This window comes from Fistularia commersonii, chromosome 3 (assembly GCF_037954325.1).
Source record: "Fistularia commersonii isolate RoL2024-O1a breed Wild chromosome 3, RoL_Fcom_v1.0, whole genome shotgun sequence".
NCBI lineage: Eukaryota > Metazoa > Chordata > Actinopteri > Syngnathiformes > Fistulariidae > Fistularia > Fistularia commersonii.
The window spans coordinates 1,552,282-1,577,164 of NC_141286.1; the positions used below are offsets into that span (position 1 = coordinate 1,552,282).

General features: G+C 38.4%; 1 protein-coding gene across 11 annotated transcripts in view; it reads right to left on the reverse strand.

Annotated features, from left to right (window-relative positions):
* Nucleotides 1-24,883, reverse strand: part of myo18ab (myosin XVIIIA b) — a 153,723-nt gene that overhangs the window by 72,990 nt on the left and 55,850 nt on the right. For all 11 annotated transcript variants that reach the window (XM_086141034.1, XM_086141040.1, XM_086141023.1 and 8 more), the window contains 8 exons: nucleotides 24,402-24,594; nucleotides 23,836-23,922; nucleotides 18,607-18,748; nucleotides 18,355-18,514; nucleotides 17,279-17,465; nucleotides 15,758-15,965; nucleotides 13,728-13,837; nucleotides 8,015-8,080 (listed from right to left, as the gene is read on the reverse strand). In XM_086141034.1, the coding sequence (XP_085997160.1) occupies nucleotides 8,015-8,080; nucleotides 13,728-13,837; nucleotides 15,758-15,965; nucleotides 17,279-17,465; nucleotides 18,355-18,514; nucleotides 18,607-18,748; nucleotides 23,836-23,922; nucleotides 24,402-24,594 (1,153 nt within the window). The remainder of the gene's footprint in view (nucleotides 1-8,014; nucleotides 8,081-13,727; nucleotides 13,838-15,757; nucleotides 15,966-17,278; nucleotides 17,466-18,354; nucleotides 18,515-18,606; nucleotides 18,749-23,835; nucleotides 23,923-24,401; nucleotides 24,595-24,883) is intronic.

Sequence of the window (24,883 nt, forward strand, 5' to 3'; positions counted from 1 at the left end):
AAATGTTAAATTAGTCCCACAGTAAATGGGTGATTAACACCTTGTCAATTTCAACACACTATTGAAACAATTTTTAATCGTGTGAGATTAAGAAATCAAAATGAAAAATGTTTAACATTTTGATGTCACCTTGATACTGACTATAGATACCCTTTCATGGCTGGATATAAATAATAGAACAAAAAAAACGCCGTTATGAAAACAGTAATAAATTTACTTCCTGAAACGGAAATCGAAGCTACTTTATGTTTCACAAAACATAACATGCTTGACCTCTCTGTGACTTGTCAGTGAATCAGGCCAGCTCTTACTATTTTGCACAAAAAGAGGGAGTCTAAAAGACGCTTCTGATGATATTTTCAATATATTAGCTAAAAAAGATCTTTGAGACCTTGTACTTTGTATGTTTTTTTAACTAAAAAAGAGGCGTTGAATAGTTTTTACGGTTCTATCTTTGTTTAAAGCTTCATTATATTGTCCACTTCTATTAGCTACAGAAATGAATTATGTGTGTGAATATAGTTATTCAAAAGATAGAACGCTACATCCATTGATTACTAGATATCTATTACTTTCACAGAGTGACAACCAGTAAAGGGGATTAGTGAAGCTTTTCAAGCCTTGAGTAGCACGATTGTGTGCAGCACAACACCCTCGCACAGGAAAAATGCAATCGTCTTTCCGAATATACAGCATTTTGGAAAAGTGGGCCATCAGGGCAGAGGTCATACACACACACACACACACATATTTTAACAGGCAACTTTGCAGTTGTTCTACTGCAGTAAATACACTGTATTTGTTGGATTTATTTCCTTGTTTTTTTATTTTGTTTTTTTAATTTACCCAATTTATCAGAAATACATGCTTTGCAATTTCAAGTTTAACTCAACTAAATCTGCCGGAAAAATCATTGCACAATTAACTAGAAGTCACACTAAATCCAAAAAGGAAAGCAGGTAGATTTTAAAAATCTTCATATGAAATGAACAGTACCTTTAAAAAAGATATATGGTGAACAACCTGAGATTAATGAAGAAAAGAAGTGCAATTTCAACAACACGATGCCTCAGTTCTGTCTTCTTAGTTCTCTGTGCATTTAGTTGTATTTTCCACCATGGCGAGTCTTATCGTGGCACAGAAACTTGCTGCATCCACATCGAGCTTACAGGTTTCTTATTCACCTCTACCAACAAATAAGAAGTGATCCATTTTTCTTGAAAAAAAAATGACACTCAAGTCCACATTTCATTTTTTTTTTGAGAACGACATCTTGGTGATGAGGGTGTCGGGGCCAAAAGGAAAAGCAGGTACATTGCTAACAATAAGAAAAAGGCTATTTACAATGGAAGCCACATTGCAGCCATCTGCAGCACATGTGTTGTGCCATGTTGTGAACACTGACTAAAACAGTACAATATAAAAGGCAATATAACAGCTGCATTTTTATTTTTAAAAAATAGTTCAAGATTTTTATGTATTTTTTCAAATTGTAGATTATTACATGGGCCGGATTGGACCACCTGACGGGCCGGTATCAGCCCGCGGGCCGTACGTTTGACACCCCTGACTTAGCATCCAATACTGCATGGTTTTGAACTGACATTAATATTTCTGGTGGCAGAGGTTAGCGCTTCCGCCCGCAACATGAACGACCCCCTACTTTGCATGTGTTCTCTGGTTTCCTGCCACAGTCCAAAAAAGACTGGGGGTTATTTACAAAAAAATCCCGGATGTTTGAATGAGAGAGTGAATTGAGAGAGCGGTTGTTTGTCCGTCTATTGCCCTGCAATCGACCGGTTCAGGAAGTTCCCCGCCTCTCAGCCGTCGACAGCTGGGACACAATCTAGTATGACCCTGACTGCAGGATAAGTGGTAGATAATGAGCAGATCAATTTCTTATAACAATAATTGGATTTCCTAGATTAATCAGAAGTTATTACACCACGACATGCAGTAGAATCCTTTAAGATCAGCAAAGGCTATATCTGGTGCAATATATACTGCTCAAAAAAATAAAGGGATCACTTGAACAACACAATGTAACTCCAAGTCAATCACACTTGTGTGAAATCATAGTGTCCACTCAGGAAGCAACACACATTCATTTTGACTTGGTTTAAGGACATTACATCAAAGTTGGATCAGCCTGGAGTTTGTTTTTACACTTTCATTTTGAGTGTGATTCCTAATCCAGACCTCCATGGGTTGATACAATTGATTTCCATTGATCATTTTTGTGTGATTTTGTTGTCAACACATTCAACTGTGTAAAGAGCAAAGTATTTCATGAGAATATTTCATTCATTTAGATCTAGGATGTGTTTTTTAAGTGTCCCCTTTATTTTTTTGAGCAGTGTACAATCAAAAATGTCCAAAAATGTGTAATTTAAAAATTGTGGCAAAAAAAATGTACCACCTTGTGCAATATATAGGGAAAGAAAGACAGAAACAAATAAAATTCGAAAAAAAACACAAATCTCAATGAAAGATAATCGTATACACTAATACCAAGGTTTTTCAACAGTAAAAAAAAAAAAAACAAGAAAACTAATTATTGGTAAAGACATGTTTGGCTAAGTAGGCTCCGCGGCCAGACTGAAGCCAGAGAAATGATGCCAGACTAGCCTGGGAGGGAAAACACATCTGGTCAACATGAACTGCTTGTGCTCCTTGGAGAGCCATTTGTCAGTTTGGGGATGCTTTAATGATGTCAGGCAGCAAGCCACACACACACTGGCAGCAAACCACAGGGACAGTCTGGCAGCTTGTCTAGCAGTGTGTGGGGAAAACAGCGCAACCACCTGCACGGTCCATACTTCATGTACCATAAAAAAACACCTCAATGTTGGTGGCGTATCTCTTGAAATTTCAGGCATAGTGACTTGTATGTCAACATGTTATGCTTTAGTGGCACAAGTTATCCATTAAAATACTGAAATCTGTTTGTATTTAACTGACAAAGGTGAAAAAAGTGATTTTTTTCAGCTAATTTGATATTGTTGTCTCATTAAAAAAACAGTATTTGCAAAATGTCTGCCATTTGGATTTCTAGCAATACTGTTTATAACTTTGTAATAATGCCTTTCATTGGAACATTTAAAGCTACGTTTAAAGACAACATGTTTTAAGGTTTGCAACAGGGCTGGATCTTGTTGCCCCATCCCTCTTCTTCCACTCCGACAATTTTGATAAGTGAAATGTCTAGCATTACGCTGCCTTTCTGCTAAAAAAAAAGAAAAATGGTCAAAAAACCTCTAGGAACTACTGGACATTTTTTCGCATCTCAAAAATTTCCTTCAGCTTCATACTGGACTTGCTGGACTTTTTAAATATTCAAATACCATCTTGTCTTGCGTTTGTTGCTGAGACTACTATCCATATGCTTTGTTCTGAAAAGACAACAATCCTTTCCTAAGAGTTCCTTGAAAATAAAACGATTATTAAATCCTTTCTGTATAAAACAAAAGGATACCAACCCTGTTACTCTTTGAATGGTAAGAACGGATGCACATTTAAAGATGTAATGAATTGGATTTTCTTTTTTTTTTTTACTGTTTATACAATTTCCTACTCTTTTTTATCATTGTTATGTTTTACTTGAAACTCTGGCACAACAATTTCCATCGGGATAAATAAAGTTGTTCTTTATTCTTAAAAAATGATAAGAGTTCATTCTTGTAAAAGACTTATCAACATATCAAAGTCGATTCTGAAACAATCAATGACTTGTTTTCTTTTTCCGTACAAACCTGTGCGACTAAAAGCGGTTCGTGATAAAGGCAAAACAGAGATATAGACTGAAGATGATTTAAAAGATTTGTCAGAACCTCAAAAAAGCCCTCCCTGGCCAGACTGAGATGCTCCAACAATGAAGCAAGGTTAAACTCCCTGAAACATCTGCCAAGAAACTTCCCTAATTGACAGCTCAAGGCCCTCGCTATTCTTTATATTCCACAGACATTCACAGATCTAATTAACAAACCCATCACCCAGTCCTTTTCTGTGTGATTAGCTGTATCTAAAGAGTTGGGAGACCGGCAGTGTCTGGCTAGGTCACACAAAAAAGAGCCACAAAGACTATTTCCATCCCATGAAAATAGTACAGAAGTCTGATCAGTACATTTGAAGGTGAGCGCAAAATGGTTATTACTATCTTGCTTTTCTCAATTTCCACCACAACTTTTTTGCTTTGTTACGAGGTTTAATCATCGTATTTTAATCGTCCGACACCGTCATTGAACGAAGCTCCTCACGAAATGCAGAGAGCATTATGGAGGCAAATGACTTCTGGTTTGTTGAAAATGTAAGTACAGGCTTACATGTCAAGGAGGTAAACCTCCCCTAAGTGATATTGAATGAGCGGCTGCGCTCCGTCCAATATTTAATCATGTAAATGAACGGTAAAAATTCTGGCCAAATAGAGTCAACTAAAGCCGGATAGATTTATCCATTAACCAATCCGGCTACTGCCGCTTAATTCAGGGTCCGATCACGGGGACGGCGGCCAAAGCGAAAAGGCCAAAACGTTGACCTCTTTCGGGGGAATCCAGCGGGATGCGTCGCCAAGCCGGCCGAGAGAAGATGGCACGCGACTCTGACCGGCCTGAGGTGCATCTGTGTGCTGCTTCCACAATCTCACGGCCTCAACGTTCACGTCATGTTCTAACTCTGCTGCCTTTCTTGTCCTTGTTGGTCCCGGCCTGCGCACATCCTGCCTCGTTTTGTTATTTATTGCATTCTTGTCATTGCTATTGCCGCTCTGTTTATGTTGTCGTTTAGTTCTGGTTGTGTATCTGGATGTGACAGAGGAAAAACCCCTATGGGGATAAATAAAGTTTATCTTATGTCATCTTATCTTATTTTTCCCCCTTACTGTTCATTTATGTTGTCCATTATTTTCCCTGATGTTGTTGTTGCTGCTGTCTATTTATTCGTGAATGTCTTCCAATCTTCTGTTTTCTGTCTTTATTTATATTCATATTTATTAGGAATTTCCCCTACGGTGATCAATAAAGTTTATCTTATCTTATCTTGTCTTATCTTATTTTTCCCCCTTACTGTTCATTTATGTTGTCCATTATTATCCCTGATGTTGTTGTTTTTGCTGCTGTCTATTTATTTGTTCTATTTATTATATTATATCTATTTTATTTATTTATTCTATTTATTAGTCTTGCAATCTTCTGTTGTCTGTCTTTATTTATATTCATATTAATTAGGAATTTGCCCTATGGGGATAAATAAAGTTTATCTTATCTTATCTTATTTTTCCCCCTTACTGTTCATTTATGTTGTCCATTATCATCCCTGATGTTGTTGTTGTTGCTGCTGTCTATTTATTTGAGAATGTCTTGCAATCTTCTGTTTTCTGTCTTTATTTATATTCATATTTATTAGGAATTTCCCCTACGGTGATCAATAAAGTTTATCTTATGTTATCTTATCTTATTTTTCCCCCTTACTGTTCATTTATGTTTTCCATTATCATCCCTGATGTTGTTGTTGTTGCTGTCTATTTATTCGTGAATGTCTTGCAATCTTCTGTTGTCTGTCTTTATTTATATTCATATTTATTAGGAATTTCCCCTACGGTGATCAATAAAGTTTATCTTATCTCAACATGAGTGAAAAAGCATTTATTCCGCTCATGATTTACAAGAGCGTTGCTTTTCCGTTATTGTTGGTTCGACCCTCCAACCCCGCTCAGGTTTATCATGTGGCCCTGTGTAAAAATGAATTGTCCACCCCTGCTCTGGCATGTCTGGAGGCTTCCTGGAACACCTCAGCGGAGAGGCGTCCAGAAGGCATCCTAACAAGACGCCCGAGCCGCCTCCTCCGGCTCATCTCGATGCGGAGGGGCAGCAGCTCTGCTCTGAGCCCTCCTGGATAACTGAGCTTTCCACCGTATCTCTCAGGGAGAGCACAGACGCTCTGCAGAGGAAATTCATTTCGATTGGGATCCAGGTTACACCAGATCATGACGATGTGCCGGAAAGCACACACCCATTTCATGCATTTGTGGCAATATTAGCTGAAAACATTAAAAACCTACATTTCACTGATATGTATAATGCTAGGATATCCATGTTTTACATCAGCTGTTATGGTATTTGTTTGTGATGCCTCGATTTGTTCTAGTGGTCATTTTAAAACTCATTAATGCTGCCTGTGAGGTGGCTGTGACGCATATTGTGAATTTTTTTTTTATTTTTGCGGGGAAACTGGTTCTCTGAGCCCATCATGGATGAACCATGAGCGGTAGGCCGCCGTCCATCAGCACCAGGGGAGCAGTGAGGGCTTCAGTGTGTTGCTCAACAACACTTCGACACACTAGGAGAAGCCGGGATTCTAACCAGGAATGTTTCCACAGATGATTGCTCTACCTCCCCGCCCCCCCAAAAAATAAAATAAAAATAAATAAAATAACTAAATTAATTAAACAAAAAAAAATACAAAGTAATCGCATATAAAAAATGACAAAAAAAGATACATCTGTGGATTACATTTACTCAAGTACAATGGCTACTCAGTTCAGAATACGGTTAACCGGCAAAGCATTTAATCGAGGGATTTGAGATTTTTTTCATTAAATGTTATAGTACAGTTTACGAAATTATGAAAAACCTGGGCCAGGATGTTAATTGTTATAAATATAGTTAGTTAATTAGGTAGATGGACCAAAGTGCGTCAAGAGTCCAAAGACAGAAATGTTTATCTAGGTGTGGAGGGAATTAATAAACAGAATATTTTGGTGTATTGATTATTAATGTAGTCTCTACATGGTGTAGGTGTAAAGTAAAACAGTATAAGAGGATGGAAAATGTAACAAACATGAAAGCAATGCCTTCTTACTGGACAAAATACCACTATACTGTATATTTTCATTTATTTCCCAGTCGTTTTGACATATGTCTTGCTCATTTAGGGGGCTGTTTGTGCATTCTTTTTGAATTTTTGTCTCTTTTAGATCCTTTTTTTACAAATTCAGGCCACTTCCTATTTTTTCTCAGCAAATTTTAAGTCATAAATGTATTCAAAATTTCAATATATAAAATAAATAAATAAAAAGAATCGGCAGCCGCATTGAGTGTCTGGGGTTGAGGGATTTTTGTTTGGATCATTTGCTTATTATTAAGTAAGTAGATTCTTTTCTATTTCCACAAGAAGGATATTGAGCTGTTCCATTCATCACAGATATCCGAAATCTGTAGCCTCAAACGCACAGCCGATAAGAGCGACATCACCAAATCATTACAGGTGGAATTAATGCGAGCCAAGTAGCTTTAGCCCTTCCCATCTGCCGGTAACGACATTTTACGGATTGCACAACACCGCTATCTTCAGGCTGCAACCAGAAGTGTGCTTGAGATTATGAAGGCCTGGCTTTCTCATGAGGAAATATCACATTTCCTTTACTGTAGATAAGAAAAACAACACTATCATCGTTGTCATACATATTGTGCGGATAGATTAAAAAAGGAAAACACCCCAGAGCTTGTGTGCTGGTTCACAAAATACTTTCCAAAGTTGACAAGTAAACATTACTGCACACCATATAACTCCTGTAAAAGATTTATTTTTCAAACGCAATGACATATTAAGGGATACAATCTTCCTCTGCTCCAATATTAGTATGCGGAAGTAAAAATATGAAGGCTTGGTTAGTTGTGTTTTGTCACACATGACTGATGAGCCTGTAGTGGATTGTGGCCTACTTTGTGCAATATAGTTTAATATAATCAGATGTCAAAGAAAAACAGAGCCATGGGATATTTTTGCTATATTTTTAAGCTTTAGATTTAAAAACAACACCTTAATGACCAGATATATCACCAAGGTTGATTGCAAAACACAAAAGATAAAATGATGTGAACTTACAAAGACAAAAACCTCAAAATTGTGATATTAAACTATTTCAAAGAGGTCGGTGTTGTTAGTATTACCACATAAAAAGATGAAAACTCTGCAAGTACGTGTGTGTGTGTGTGTGTGCAACCTTGACTCAACTCACCCTACTCAGCCCCATGTGGTAGCTGCTATTCTCCAATTCCAAGGACTCCAACAACTCCTCGACTGCCTGGAGACCCAGAGAACAAACAGAAAAGAGACACGTAAACAACAACAAGCTGCCTTTACCTTCACATGATCACATGACCCCGTTGCCCAGAGGAGGGTGGCACGCTGCCACGGCAACAAACACCGTTCCTTCCCCATTGTCACCCGCGAACAAATGCTCAGACCTCCCCCTGGCCTGTCCACAGGTACTTGAGGAAATAAATAAGTCAGCAGAAGGAGCAGCCAACAGACATTTTCTACCCGATGCTGGGATTTGGTCCCTTCAATTAAAACACTTGAGAGTTCATGTGTTCTTTGAGTTTTATTTATTCATACTGTCCAAAACAATAACGCTGAAAAGAGAAATGGCATCATAGGCATCTGGACAGTGTTGAAAACTATCATTTCTAATGGTGGCAGTAACAAATAGATTTCGGCTGTCCCTATAGGGACAGTGATGGGGGGAAAAAAAAAAAAAAATAATATGGGAAGCTTTTTTCCATGTTAGCACATACTATATCTGTTGCAGAGAGGAAAATTACACGTTGGAATTTTGACACCAATAAATTGAGTCAGTCTTCACTGTGCTATTGAATTTATATTTACATTACATTACATTTGGCAGGCGCTTTTATCCAAAGCGACTTACAATAGAATCGACGACATATTTAACTTAATATATCACTGACCCTTGAACTATATTAACTTAATAATGAGATGAGATGAGATCAACTCTATTTATCCTGAAGGAAATTGTTGTGCCAGAGTTTCAAGCAAAAACATAACAGTCATAGATAATAGTAGGAAGGAGGGAGAATAAGAATGTCTTAAGAAGGACTTAAGTACAAAAAAATAATAATGTAATATTAATTATAATAAGTACAAAATAATCACTACTTTTTAAAATTTGTTCTGCCCCTACTCTTCTGATACTTTCCAAGTATGTGAGCATTAAATAACCCACACATTTTACCGCCTACATTTTAGCGAATTTTCTCCTCATCTTTATGTTAATTTGCAGGTACTTTTTTTGTTTTCTGAACCGATCGTGGCACTTCATCGTTTTAAGTTTTAAGACGGAATTTTCCCAAGAGCATAAAGCGACGACAGTTATAGCTCGGGTACGAGTTGGAATGATCAACTGGCACAAAAATGATAAGAAGCCTTCGAATATTGAGCAAAAATGAATGAACAGCTGCAATGTAATCCTCTTGGGCCATCATCCATGTCAGTCTGTCCAATGTCCCTTGTTTTTGCCAGTGAGAAGATATCATTAACAGTCTGTGTGATTGGAAAAAGTAAAACCATTTGGGTATATCCGCTTTGACATAAAGGCAACAAACTGTAGAAAACCTAATGAATGGCGAGAAATGTGCTTTTATGGGATGTGTAGCATCCAGGTATCTATTTCACTCCCACAAATACAAAAGTCCTTACAACATTCAACAAAATCCTCTATGAATCCTTTGATAGAGCATGTCGATAAATGAACCGCCCCTTTAAAAGCCAGAGCAATAATAGCAGTGCATTATAACAGCATATCATGAGGAGGCTTTAGATGTCACTTTCCACTGAGGGTTGAGTCTCTTGGGGACAGGACAGACAAAGACAGGAGTGTTCTATGATGCGCTCACTTTCCTCTGCTGGTTGTCTGCTTGGCAGGTCCACAGAGTGACTACCGACAGCACTGGCTGCACTACACCATTTTAAGGGGAACTGACAAAACTGGGATGTCAGCCAGAGAAAGACGAAAAAAATAAATAAAAAATCTCAGACAGTGCAAACCTAGCAAGTGTCTCTTCCTGTCACTTTCTCGAAAACTCATTCCAAAGAAATGTGTTTCAAGAGGAACTTGTTTTTTTTATTCTTTATTCTTCCAATTACATGTTAGAACACAATAGAAGAATAAAAATATTCCTTTTAATCATCAAACAGTGAGGACATTTCATTCGACAAGATCCTCTAGAACTCTTGTTCCTCTCTTTGTCAGCTACATGTCCCTTTCTGTTGTCCACTTTGACGGTGTTTCAAATAAGTACAAGGGATGAATCTGTTCCAATTGGTGAGTAAATAAGTTTGGTATTTGCCATCCCAAAATGATTAGAACCATAAGCAGTAATGTTGGGTTTTGGATATATGATGGTAGGCCTGTGTCCTTAAAGACAGGCTGCCGTAGTGGCAACTTAGTGGGCAAAACATGATATTAATAGACTTAAAATTAATCGGCTGCCATGAGTACCAACTTTTTTGTACTATCACTATTTCTTGACAATGAAAGGAAAAATCTTCTAAGGCTAACTTGACTGACGTGATGTGGAAATCAAGGTTCAGTCGCTATTAGCAGCTAATTGACTAGCGCTTGGTCTCTTCTAGTGTTCTAACTCTGGTCATGCTCAGTTTAAAGGTGAGTGAGCCACACTTTACTCATACCATATTTAGGCAGTTCTAAAAAATAGTAAAATAGAAATTTTACATCAATTAATGTGGTGATAAAAATCATAGCATAAAACAATGTTAAAATTGTTTGTACTTAAGACCTTCTTAAGACATTCTTATTCTCCCTCCTTCCTACTATTATCTATTACTGTTATGTTTTTGCTTGAAACTCTGGCACAACAATTTCCTTCGGGATAAATAAAGTTGTTCTCATCTCATCTAAAAGTAAAGCAGCGAGGGAGAAGATTACTTGCACATCGAGATACCCATCATGAAATTATGTTTGAAATCGTGTCAAAAACCCATGATATAATATAGAACTTGCCCAATTCAGCATTGAAAGTTAATAACAGATGATCTAAGCCAGAGGTCTGGCGATTAGGTAATGATTTTTTTGGGGTTGATTAGACCATTTTTAATGCATCCTCAGGAGGACACAGGCCAGTGTCTCCCTGAGCCGGTCCCAAGTCCGAATACGTAAAACTTGTGCCAAAACCAAATGTGAGAATCAACCCTAAACATCTCAAACCGGATCGGTCGAGGCACGGGTTAACGACGACCCCCATTGGTGCAGATAACCTACAGGTTACCAGCGGAAATTGGGCTACTGTGGGTAAAATAAGGTGAGGAGGAAGGCGTGGTCATCAAAGAGAGCGAAGAGGAAAGGCAAGAGTCTGAGACTGAGAGTAGATGTTTTGAATGTCGAGAAAATGACGGGGAAAAGCTAGAGAGTTGGTTGACATGATGCAAAGAAGGAAGATGAAGACTTCAATGGACATGTTGGTCCAGGCAATAGAGGTGATGAAGAAGTGATGGGCAGGTTTGGTATCAAGGAGAAGAATGCAGGGGGACAGATGGGGGTAGATTTTGCAAAAAGGATGGAAATGGCTGTAGTGAACACCTTTTTCCATAAAATACGGGAACATAGGGTAACTTAGAAGAGCAGAGGTAGGAGTACATGGGTAGACTACATCTGGTATAGAATCTGAAAGAGATCAGTGACTGCAAAGTAGTTGTAGGTGAGAGTGTAGCCAGACAGCATAGGATGCTGGTTTGTAGGACGACTCTGGTGACAAGGAAGATGAAGAGGACAAAGGCAGAGCAGACGACAAAGTGATGGAAGCTGAAAAGGGAGGAGTGTTTAGGTTTTCAGGGAGGAGTTGAGAAAGGCTCTGGGTGGTCAGGGTGAGCTTCCAGATGATTGGACAACGACAGCTAAGGTGATCAGGGAGACAGGTAGAAGAGTACTCGGTGTGTCGTCCGGAAGGAAAGTAGATAAGAGACTTGGTGGTGGAATGAGGAAGTACAGTAGTATATACAGATAAAGTGGTTAGCAAAGAAGAAGTGGGACAGTGTCAGGACTGAAGGGAACAGACAGGAGTTCAGGGAGATACAGTGTCAGGTAAAGATAGAGGGAGCAAAGGGAAAACAAAGAGCGTACGATGACTTGTATGCTCGGTCGGACAGTAAGGAGAGAGAGAATGATTTATACAGGTTGGCAAAACAGAGAGATAGAGATGGAAAGGATGCACAGCAGGTTTGGGTGATTAGGGATAGAGAGAAAAGGGAAGTGACAGATGCTAGAAGAGTGATGGAAAAATGGAAAGCGTGCTTTGAAGAGCTGATGAATGAGGAAAATGAAAGAGAATAAAGGATAGAGAGGGTGACTATTGTGGAAAACAAAGTGGCAGAAATGAGTAAAAGTTAAGTGAGGAAGGCATTGAGGAGGATCTAAACCTTCTTCACGTTTAAAATAAGAACGTGACTCTATAAACCGGTGATATTATGTGACTAGCTTAGCATCGGACTGAAAGACTTTGAAGAGCCTTGATCTACCTTCAGGATATACCACATTTCTTTTTCCAATGACTAGTAACTATCCCATTAAAATAACCTTAAAGCTATTTTTTCCCCAATCACAGCGGCTGAGGATCAGCTTAGTCAACAGAGGAAACGCATTCAACATTTCGACACATGTAAATAACAAACACAGTTTCAAGATTTGCGAACAACCTTAGCCTGTCTTTTAAGAGGATACTTGGCATATTATGTGCGGAAAAGACAGTGTAGAGATGTTTTCCTCTTGCATCCCCACCTCCCACTCAAAGGCTAATAATGCCTTTGTGCAAAGCTTCTCTATACTGCCTGAACAGAATGTAGAGAAGACATTAATCATATGCTCAGGGATGTTCCTAAACTGTTCCCCTTATACAAAAGGAATTGAAAGATAATGAGACAAGGAAAAAAGAGGCAAGGGAACGGGAGGGGAGAGAGAGGGAGGACAGAGGGAAGGAAGCGGAGGAAAGAAAAAGCTCTTCCCACCACGGGTAATTAATCAGTACAGTAGCCGTATGCTGCCAGCCTGTGCAATCATAATTAATTACACACAAGAGCACTCTTGGTGCAGGAAGAGGGTGGTGAAGAGAGGAGAGCAGGATGGAGAATGAACAAAGGGATTCTGTTCACTCCATGAGATTAGAATGTGGAGGGCAAGGAGAGAAATAATGATTCTCCAGTCTGTGGCATCATTATTCAGGCTATTTTTTTTTTTAAGACAGAATAATCCACATGAAGCCGTGAAGTAGGACATAACAGAAGTAGATTAAAAAATAAATCAGTGAATTAAATGCTTAAATAGCAGTGAAATACTTGAAACCGTTAGCAATCATCTAATGAGCAGGATCCAAAATGAGGGAGAGGCCTTCGGTAAATTTCCCAGGAAGTAACTTCATAGCGTCTCTTTGCAAGACCTTCCATCTTTGGTGTTTCTACCGCAAACAATCATTTACCTCAAACAAGGTTTACTATTTGGAATTATTGATAAATACAGATAAGTAACACCACTGGCTTTTTAATGCCGGACCGGCGGTGGTTTAGGAGCTCGAGTACCGGGTAATCATTAAATCTGAATCCCGATGTTTGATTTTAGCTTTTCTTTCGCTTGTGTGACCCAATCGTTATTCCAAGCACACAAAACATGTTGACGCTTGTGTGTCACGTAAACAATGGGTAGCGAAATGAGAAATTTGAATAAAAAGCAAAAACGATCAGGAGCAGCTAAGTGGAAAAACAAGCTGGTGTTTTGATTTCAGATCATGGTGAAAAAAGATTAGTCAACAGTAAGATTAAGGTTCTTATTGAGCTTGTATGAAACGAATTTGTGGTGCAATGCTCGGTATTGTGCATAAAGTGCAACTGTTGCTAAATCAGAAGCTCCACGGCAGAAAACTCACCCTCTTCTCATCTGTGACAATATAGTGACGGCCGTGCTTCTTTGTCAGATGTGGCGCCAGGACGTCAAAGCGCCGGCGGAACTCAGAGAACACCATGTGGTCGGGGTATCCTGGAGGCAGAGGAGGAAATACATCATTAAGGTTAGAGAGCATCAATGGTCAACTTTTATTTTCAGAAGAAATAAACGCCCCGGTGGCGAACGCAAGAAAAATACCCGGTGATGAAGATCAGACAGTTTCAGAAGCTCTTAAGCAGCCACAGACAGTTTGAATGACTTTAGGTTCCAGGCTCTACATCACTCGGGTGAAAGATTTAAGAGTTCGCCTTCGAATAAAGACATTGCAGAGCAATTTCTCAATTTAACATTAATGTTGACAAGCCAAATGTTTTTGGAAAGTTTTTATCTCTGAAAGTTAAAAAAGGCATCAGAGAGTTTAAGTGCTTAAGGCAATAAGGTATATACAGTTCAAAGTTGACAAAATAAAGCCCGTAGGCGGGGACTGACAATTTTTAGAAATCAGGAGGTTTTAATCAGCAACGTGGAGGACAGCAGCCTATAAATAATGTGAATAAAATCTGAAGGTGGGTTTAATGATATAATGTAACAGGCCATGTTGTAATTTGTTTTTTGGTAGTTGGATCATAATGTTACTTGAGAAATTTTATCTCATGGTTTTCAAGAAACATCCAGAGAAGACAATGTGAAGACTAAATAGAAGTATTGAAAAGGAAATTGCATACATTAAAACAAAGTGTGAAAACCATGAAATTTATCAGAAATAGTCTACTCATCCCCAATAATTTACACGTTATAACAGTCATCATAGAAATACAGTTTATTTTGAAAATTGTAAAATGTCATTTTCTTTTCATTTAATCCTTCTTGTCATCCACTCACAGGGAGGAAGAAATCTTTAGCTACAGTCCAAAAAATAGCAAGAGTGAAAGGTGCGCATATTAAAAGAAAACTTTCCCAATTTAATAGTGCAATACATATGATTTTCTCAAATGTTTAAAGATTTCACTTAATAGTGTTTGCATTCTCTACTAATGAGTGTAAACATTGTCAAATGACATAAACTTTAAATATATCGTTTATTTCTCTTAAATAGCCCAAGTTCATTAAGAGCTGATTTATGTAGAAGGGGGATAGAGAGAATATTTTAAAATAAAGATGCAGGCACACATGTGCGGGGTATTTCGTGTACAAGTGCATCTAGTTTCTTTTCCTAAACCAAGTTTAGTGCAAACCTTTGGACGTTTGGCAATCCTACTATATATTGTATTTTTAAAACTTGGGTCCAGTTGCCAACTAAATCTTCGAGCGGTGTAGAGTATCTGAAGCTTATTTAGTCATGGACGGGGCAAACACAATATTAGTTTAACGATAGTGGAAACCAAATGAAGCTCTCATTTTAGAACAGCACGGTTTTATGTGAAGTTGATGTGCGAACGGAAGTTAATATTCACAAAAGGGATCAAATACTGTACCCCTGCAAATGTTAACACTTCATCATTGGATTTTTTTTTTTTCTGATTTTGGATAAGGAGACTCCATTCGTTGACAGAAGCAAAGAATATCTGCTGTAAATAAGGAAAGTCGAAAGGCCAAAGGACACAATATAATAGGATATCATTGGAAGAACAAGACCAAAATGTTAAAATAATAGGTCTCAGAGGTATGATACAACTAAAGTTAGCAGCGTATGAAGCCTTTGTAGACCTCAGATGATTAAAGTTGAATAAGGAATACTAACAATAGCCATTTTAAAAATGTGCTCAGTTGAATACATATTAATTAAAAGCATCCCATCAAATAAATCTCTTGTCAAAAGCATGCTTATCAAAGAAAAATATTACATATCTGGTTCTTAATCCTTTGTGAACGCTTAATCTCAAGATCAGGCACCACTGATGAAGTCCCTATAACACTGGGATTTCGTTCAATGAAGAGTAAACTCAGCGTGAAAATAAATTGGTGGTGGGATAACAATGTCCTGGAAAAAAAAAAACTAAAATAATAGACTACCTTGTCTATAGATCCGCAGAGCATCCAGCAGCTTGGACCCTCTGAGCTGTGCTCTCAGAAGACCCACATCTAGAGTCATCAGGCCAGAATCTGCAGTCTCTCCATGTGTCACTCGAGGCTCAGTGCCTCCTCCCACCGCCTCTGCTTTCGGCAGCAGACAGTGGACAAAGTGAACTCTGGACCGACGCACCATGTCTATCAGGGCATCCTAAAACCAGATAAGAAGAGAGGAAGTCCTCAGCTGCATTTTCCTATTATCTCTTGAAATGGGTACAACTGTTCAGGACACAAGCGGCAACTCATTCACCTGCCCTTTACAAAACTGACTTACATGGTGAGAGCATTGAGTAGACTGTGCCAATGAGACAAAAACACTTTTTTAAAGAGTTTCTGATGAGCTAGTTTGACGGGCACTTGCACATTATTTGCAATACTCATCATGATAGACTGCATAAATCATATTCATGGGAAATGAGGGGGTGAATAAGACAGTTATACATGCAATCTCTGGGTTGTGATCCATTAAACCCTATTCACAACCAGCACATATTGGTTATGTTATACTTTTAAATTTTGTCACATAAAATTGCATTGACCCAAACTCGGTTGACAATGGGGTGGTTTTAATCAAACTAATAAGGAGTGCGTTATTTTTATGTTATGCTTTTAAATTTTGTCACCTGAAATTGCATTGACCCAAACTTGGTTGACAATGGGGTGGTTTTAATCAAACTAATAGCGAGTGCGTTATTTTATTTGCGCATGTTATTAGTGACAATGCTGCTGGTGTTCTGATCCGTGCACATTATTGGGGTGAAAATGTGGAATATGGATATGGGCGGTGCAGAGCCTGGAGTTGAATGAAGGAGCTCAGGAGTATCTCTCTATTTCTTCCACACAAATTTTGAGACTTGTCTTTCAAGTCAGTGACATATCAGCTTGTGGATTCCCATCCACTTGTTTTTTATGCAAATGTTCAATTTGCACATGAAAAAAAAAGGATGTGCCATGCATAAAAATGTTAAAAACTTTTGATTATCTCAAAAATAGTATACACTAGGGCGAGGCGGGCTTTACAGGTTAATTAAAATAACTTTTCGCTTAATGAAAAGGTATCCTGTGACTAACCAGTGGCATGTAGAAATACTTCAATCTTCGACGGAAGATTGAAAAATGACGGCAAGTGAAGAGACTGAAAATTTCCTTTAATTATAAACCGTTTAAATACTTATGCTATTTTGGACGGCCAGCGGCAACTGAACGCCACACTGTGTTATAATTGCATGATGTGCGTGTGTGTGTGTGTGCGCTCTTCATCGACAGCAGTAATGTCACCTGATTCTTTTAGCAACATCCATCTGCTCGACTGTCAAAAGGTTATTCTCTCTTTCTCAATTACCTGAAAATTTGGACGAAGCCCAAAGAGACCTGACCTCAAGTCATGTCATTAGATATTAAAGAAAAATCTCAAATGTAAAAAAAAAAAAAAAAAAATGAATGAAAATCTCATTATCTACTTACCACTTGTAGTTTGACCTGGATACATAGGCTCTTTTTCTTCACAGCCGCCACGCCGGTGGTGAAGGTCTTCCTCATGCTGGTGGCTCGTCTCAAGGCCAGCTGGGAACTCCCTTCCAGACCCGCAATAGACCCCGACAGCACCGTGGCGCCACTCGCCCGGCCCATAAACAGCCCGCTGATGTTTTTCCTGAGGTGTGGGAAAGACGGATAGACCAGCTTCATGCACCGTTTCTCTGTCCACAGTACAAGCAACATGATAGTAGGAGATAATCTAACAGGATTGCTGATGTAGTCCCCTGTAATGTATGGCATATGGTTTCTGTGGCTCCTGCAGCACAGTGTGTGGAGCTCTTTTCTCCATTATCTGCACACTGGTTTGCATCTTCGCTGCCGCTTGCAACGCAACACAGCTGTGGAGGTGTGGGGGGTGAGACGGGGATGAAAACGCAAGACCCAGAAGCATAAAATAAAAACTATCACTCCATATCTGACCCTATTCTGTGGTGTTCTGTTGTTCAAACAGGGATTTAATAGGCTTCCCACAGCAATTGCCTTTGCAAACACAGTTCTTTGCAAAACTGTTAAATAAGGAATGAACTTGGGCAAATATTATTTGATGAATAATATTTATTTTGTAAAAGGAGTGATCCACAAATTAGGGACTACAGGATGATTTTCACAAATCCAATTTTAAAAATAGATAAGGCACCAAATAACCGAATAAAGTACTGTATAAACAACTAACCTATCGTTGCTACAAAATATTACAAAAGATCATTCAGCACCAAAAATTAAGCAAGAACACTAATGACACATTACAAGGAAAGCAAACAAAATAACCCTAAAAAATGAGTAAAAAAAAAAACAAACAAATAAAATAGTAATAAATTACGCAAGTGTTAAAAAATGAGTGTATGTGTGTGATTTGTTTATTTTTTAAGAAAACGCCTCAGTCATTTAAATGTATATACACTTTGGAAAGACCTTTATGTTTAAAACATCTCTACATGTTTTTTTTTGCACCTTTATCGATAAAGAGTATTGATCCAGGTGCGAGGGACAGCGCATTGTCTTACTTCTGGGAGTCCTGCAAGAGGGTGGCAGCATTCTGAGCGGCAGGGTTGTGCTTGGCGTGGCCCAGCCAGCCCTGAGCGTTGTATTCCACCCAGTCCGTACCGTGGCTGTGGCCCAGCAAGAAGAGGTGGGGCTTCTCTCCTCGCAGAAGAAGACCAGCCCCTGACGCACAGAGAATTTTTGTTTGTACCCCTAAACAGTAAACGGTGAATCATGTTTGAAAATTGACAGCTTCAGCAAACAGGTCCGCTTACCTTTGTTTTCCCCCTGGGCAGAACCATAGTAGTTGAACAGTCTCTCCAGCATGGTTTCTTCAGAGCCTCCAGGCTGAACTGCCTCCTCTTCCATTAACCACAGAAGGCCACGAGCTTCATCTGTCCGGGCCAGAGTGCGGACCTTTAACAAACACAAATAGGTATGGGTTTTACAGACTCTTCCTTAAATGTGTTGCTTCTTGAAGCCCCTGTGAAAAAAGCAGTACATTTCATTCAAATTAGATCATTCATCCCAGATTAGTGCTCACTAGAACATGGGGTTAACGTCACAGTTGATTTAATCGGGTTTGTTCAGTCTACGATTGACGCACGAACACGAACGGGGAAATATGTTGATTCTCCAATTACTGAGACGTATATGGATTTCAAAATACTTTTGATGTCCAGTCTTTCGACAGATCAAGGTCTGGAGCAGGTTATTTTGGAGTTTGATATCCAAAGTTACAACATCGATAATAAAAGGCCGAAATAATTAGTATCAAGACAGTAAAGGAGATCGGTTTTAATCTTAGGTCATTGATGTTCTGTCTCTTTAAATCCATGTACTCAAGACAGACTACAGAGTTTTAAAATAAAACTAAAAACTACCATCCTTGGCTTTAACCAATCACATTTCAGCCATTATTTGTTGCCAGGCAGGGTCAAAGAAATCCGCCTGGAGGCTTGCAGAATCAGATTCACAGGCACGCTGGCAAAAAATACGTGTCTTCAACCAATCAGATTGTGAGTTGCGACACCAAGGCCTTCTAGAAGGCTGCGATAACGTCATTGTGCCACCTGCCAGAGCTAGCAGGCTGCTTCACACATTTAATGGTATTTTTGAGTATTCAGACATGCTCTTTTCAATATTACAGGAATAAAAACATGATGTACGGTTTTGTCTGGCTAGAGTAAAGGAGTTTTGTGACGCCGTTGAGCGCGAGAGAAGCCGGTACGGGGAACTCTATGCCACCGAACGCATTGTCAGTGTGAGGAGGTCAAGCACAAGATCTTCGTGGAAACTTCCACCAATTCCATGGCACAGAACACATTTTTGGTGAGTAAAATGTTTCTTTTTACCTACATACTATTGTAATTTTATGAGGGTATTATTTTTTTTTTGTTTATGTGTGTCGCACTTGTAGCTGCAGTAGAAGGAGACTTGTGCACTTAGGGTTTGTTTCTCCAGCAACAGCATTCATTATGGCTACACGAGTTATATCTGCGATGGAACGGCTCTTTATACTGCATTTCTGCATAATAAGACGTTTTTTATAGCCATAAAACAGTTATTGAGGGCTGGATTGATAACTGCAGCACTACTGAAGGCCTCGGTTTAAGAAACACGGCCCTCCGCTGCTGTCAGATATATAACGTATATCAGTATTAAATATATATGATGTATATCAGTATTAAACATATATGATGTATATCAGTATTAAATATATATGATGTATATCAGTATTAAATAGAAACTTCAGACTAACATGCTTTTGTTGTTTTCTCAGAAAAACAACGTGTACATACACAAATGCACACATATTTTTTTGAGTCGAAAAAAAAACTAAAACTAAAAATAAAATAATCATAACTCACACACCCAACCTCATCCTAAAACACAGTTTTTTTCATTACTTTTGGACCTCAGCACCATCTACAGGACCATTCGGTTCCAACTTGGCTGCTATAATGGGCCAATGAACCCTATTCAAGTTGTCAATCGGTGAGAAAATCTTTTTTTTTTTCCTTCGATCTTTCAATGTCTTTGCAAGCCATCAAATATTGCCATTGCTCAGTTGATAAGCCTTTTGAATGTGATTTTGCAGATTTTATTTTCTATTTTTTTGAGTTCAATCCTCCCGCTAGCGTGTTATCACTCTGAAAGAAATGTCTCCGAATGTGAAAGGACTAGTTCAGACATGTTTCATCAAGTAATTGTTCTAAGCAATTACTTGCTATTTTTCATAATGTTTGCCTTTTGAAAGACGCTGCCCTCAGAAAAAAAAAAAAGTCATCAGTTTGACTAATTTCCCTCCTGTGCTTTTCACACTCTAAGCCAACATCAGAGCAGAATGAGCTGAGAACAGGCTCAGAGTAATTGGCTGCAGCTGAAATATTTGCAGTTACCAGCCGTCAGCAGGGACGTCACGCTTCTTTTCTTGCCGATCAATGTAATTGTGCTTCATGAGCGGCTATTGTATTGAGGCCCAGCATGATAAAGATTTTACTGGAATAAAGTCTGCTTGAAGATGGTCTTTCTTTTTGAAATTTGTTTTTAATCAATTACACTGAATTAGCGTCTTCCATCGAGCCTTGCACATCAGATAAGGGTTTTTTTTATTTTCCTGCCTGACTATTCAAGCTGTAATGGCTCATTGTCCAAAACTGAAGTTGTTGTGGTGAATGGCAAATCATTAGTGGATTTCTGCAACGGTATCCTTGGATGCTATAATCCTCAGAGCACGGTTGGGATTGACCGAATTATTCTATAAAACTAAGCGAAGATAGAGGTGTGCTTGAAAACGGTTTACATCACTTTCCCTGTCATATAATTCACCTTTTTTTTTTAGCAATTTCAGTTAAAAAGTACAATTTAATTGTCTATCAATACCTGTGTAACAAATATATATAGAAATCCAATATATCATATGTCATGTCTGCAACAACCAAACAAATGTGCTTGTCTCGTACTGATATGCTCAGGAAAGGGTTGCTCTTTACTGATATTGGAGCATTTTTAGTGTGACTTACCTGCATATACACTATATTGTATGGGTTTGCACATTAAGTTTTAAGACACACAAAAAAAAAAAACACTTTGACAATAGTTCAGCTTTTAGAGAGCTTCTTTTAAAGTGAAAGGATCAGATATTAAAAGGATGCGAATGTTTTTGAAACCTTGATTTTAACCAAACCACTCCAGATTCTGTGGGAATGATTATATACTAATATCTGCTGAAGTAAAACGTTTCTGCAAATGTAATTCTAATTACTAGCAACATATGGGAAACAAAATTCAGCTCAACTGTGACTGACAGACCTCAAGACATATCAATATGACCTAGATGGAGATTAGAAAACAGCAAAAATGATATTCTAGGGAAAATACCTACCGAAATGGATTTATTCATCACATTCATTATAAACTGTGTATAGTCATTCAAAAGAAGATTGACAAGTGCAGTTGCTGGAAAAAAAAATACAGCGACAATTATGTTTTTGTCAATTTTCTTTTTCAGAAAATGTTTTTCCACAATAAAGCATGGCAGCTATTTTGGATGAGTGAAAATGGATTGAGCTTCACACGGAGAACTCATGAGTAGAGAAATAAGGCGATGCATTCAAGCCAAGGATGGACACAAATCACAAGCTTGATTTGCATACATAAGAAACAAATTCCAAAAGGAAACAACGCTGATTAGAGAGAAAAATTGCTGTGATCACTAGGAGCCAAACTAAGCCAGGCCTGGCATCTCACCCTTTTTTTTTCTCTCTATATCTAAGGCTAGAGACATGACATTGTTGGAAGCAATGTCATGATTTATACAAGTTACTGGCAGCGGAACAGTGAAAAGGCCTCTCTGTAGCAGAGATAACAAGCTTCATGAGATCTTAAATCTAAGGAAACTAAGGACTATTACAAGCATACCCTCTGTTCTGCATGTTAATTACACAGCAAAGAAATCACAATGCTGGAGGACATTTTGGCATCATCTTTTCTCAAAACATGCACAACAAATTATTTGGAAATCTCAATTAACTGATGGTGATGATGAACATTTTTTCAGAAATCGCCATCATTTGTGTGTGAGTTTTTTCAGATTGTATTTTCTTTTTCTAATTCCAGAAAAGAAAATGTCGTTCGGTAAATATCTTCAATGTATAGTTACTAATGCAGGTAAGGTTTGATTTTTTTATACCATGAAATCAATTTGAAATGAGTATCAACTAAAGGGACAATAACATTATCTGAGTCTTATAGGAAACACTTTCGGTGTTTCCTATAACACACTGCAACACCCAAAAATAAATTGAAATTGCACTCATTAATCAGCAACGGGCCCAATGGGGAGGATATTTTCTCTGTTTATCATCCAATACAGCAGATATCATACTTTCTCAAATGTAAATAGTATAAGAGCAAGTCATTGATCCATATGTAGCTAATATTATATCTGTATCTGCTGCTACTTTTCATTTCTCAATTTCTATTTCTGGTAAAGGGTAAGTGATGGCATTTTTGTGTGTAAGGTCTAAGTAAAGTGAAATTAGGATCATTTCGGGACTACAAGCCGCTAGTTTTTTCACACGCTTAGAACAATGCAGCTTAAACCACGATGCGACTAATTTATGGATTTTTATGAACATCACGCCGCAAAAACATTTAGCCTCGTCACATCGAACCCATGAAATGAACGTGAAATTTCGATGCAGTTCGATTCCGACACCGACGAAGACGACTTCAACGGTTTTAGTGCGCAGGAGGAAGACCGAGACAGCCATCAGCTGGAGGAGGACAAAGAAAATGGATGGACTTTTCCTTGTGTTATCTATTATTCATCTTTTTCATCAGCCGTGTAAAAAGCATTTCCAATACGTATTTGTGGATGTTAGCGGTATGTATTTAATTAAAGGTTTATGTGTAAATGTCCAATATAACCAAGTACGGCCTATAAATGTACGCGGAATTATCTGGTTATTTTTAGGGGATGCGGCTTATATTCAGGTGCGCTCAACAGTCTGGAAATGTATGTAAACTCACAGAAGCCACTTACTTATGGTGTTTATCCGAGGAGTGCTGTGATACTGTGATTTATATTTACAGAAGAAAGGTAATATTCTTTTTTTCCATAATGTACATGTAACTGTGATTTATTCTAAATTGGTAATTTGGTCTACACCAGATAAGTCCACACGAAGCTATAAGTAGGAAGTTTCAAAAATGAAAAAAGAATTGGCACCACAAAACACATGTGGGCTCCCACAGTATTTTGCACACACACACTCACACACAAACACACACATTTTTTCTTGTCTAAAAGTTGTGTTTCTACCGAGACTTCTCTGTCGGAACTATAACCCACAGATTGCAGTCCCAACCATGTAGTCTACTTGAGGTTCACGTATAAAACCAACTGGAGTGGATAAACTGGACCATCATGTGGGTCAGACGTGCTTCAACACACCTTATAACACAAAATAAAAACAGTGAGGTGAGGTTTCGCTTACCAGAGCTTGGGTGGAGGCCTGGTCAATAGCTGCTACAGACATTGAGGCACTGGACTCTATGTCATCTAAAGCAAGCTCTATGTTTTCCTAGATGCAGGAAGGGATAAGGGCTTGGGTTAGTAAACGATACAAACACAAGATGTGATCATTAATAAAAGAAAAACAAAATCAAAAAAGGGGTTAATCATTTTTATGAGATATCACTCAACTGTAGATTGGGTTTAACAAATTCATACATTTGATTTGAATTAGTGCTACATTTAAAAAGCCACTGGAAAGCATTTTAAAAACGACTGTAACTAAACCGGACAGGAGAGGAAACATGAACATGATACTGAGGATATTAAAAGGGCGTTTTTTTTTGTTTTTTTTTCTTTTGTTTGTTTTTTTTTTTTTACAGAAAATTGCTCCTATAAAAAAGTGTATAACGGAATATGTGAGGATGGAAAAAATATCAAGAAAAAAAAATATGACGAGAAAATAATAGAGAGAAGCCACAGTGAACAGTCACTGTGAAGGAGGACGGTTAATGTGTGCTAATGTGAGTCTGTTCTGGCCAGCAGCACCTCCTTGTATCTGTCCAGCTCTTGCACAAAGGTGCGTTCATGGAACAGGGTCTGCAGCCTCTCCTGGGTGTAGTTGTGGCAAAGCTCCTCGAAGGTGGCTCCCCGCTGCTGCTGGGCCAGACGAGGGTTCTGGAAACCAGGGGTGTCAACGATGAGCAGCGAGCACAGAGAGTGTTGGCTGGATTTCAGAGCCCTGGAAAAACACATAGCGGGGATATAACGCCAGGCTTTTAGGCTGCAAAGAGGCAACGCACTGATAGAATATATACTACTACCGCTCAGGAATAAATAAATGAATAAAAATAAAACCTTTCAAATGAGAATTGGTGTTATCGGTGGGATTTTGAGATATTAATCATATTAAAGTTGAACAGAAAAATCAACATACGCAGAATTTCTTCACCGAACCCAGTCAGTTACTCAACTCACTATGTGTAACGATGATGAAATGTGACGAAATATTCTTGCTGGCATTTCTCAAC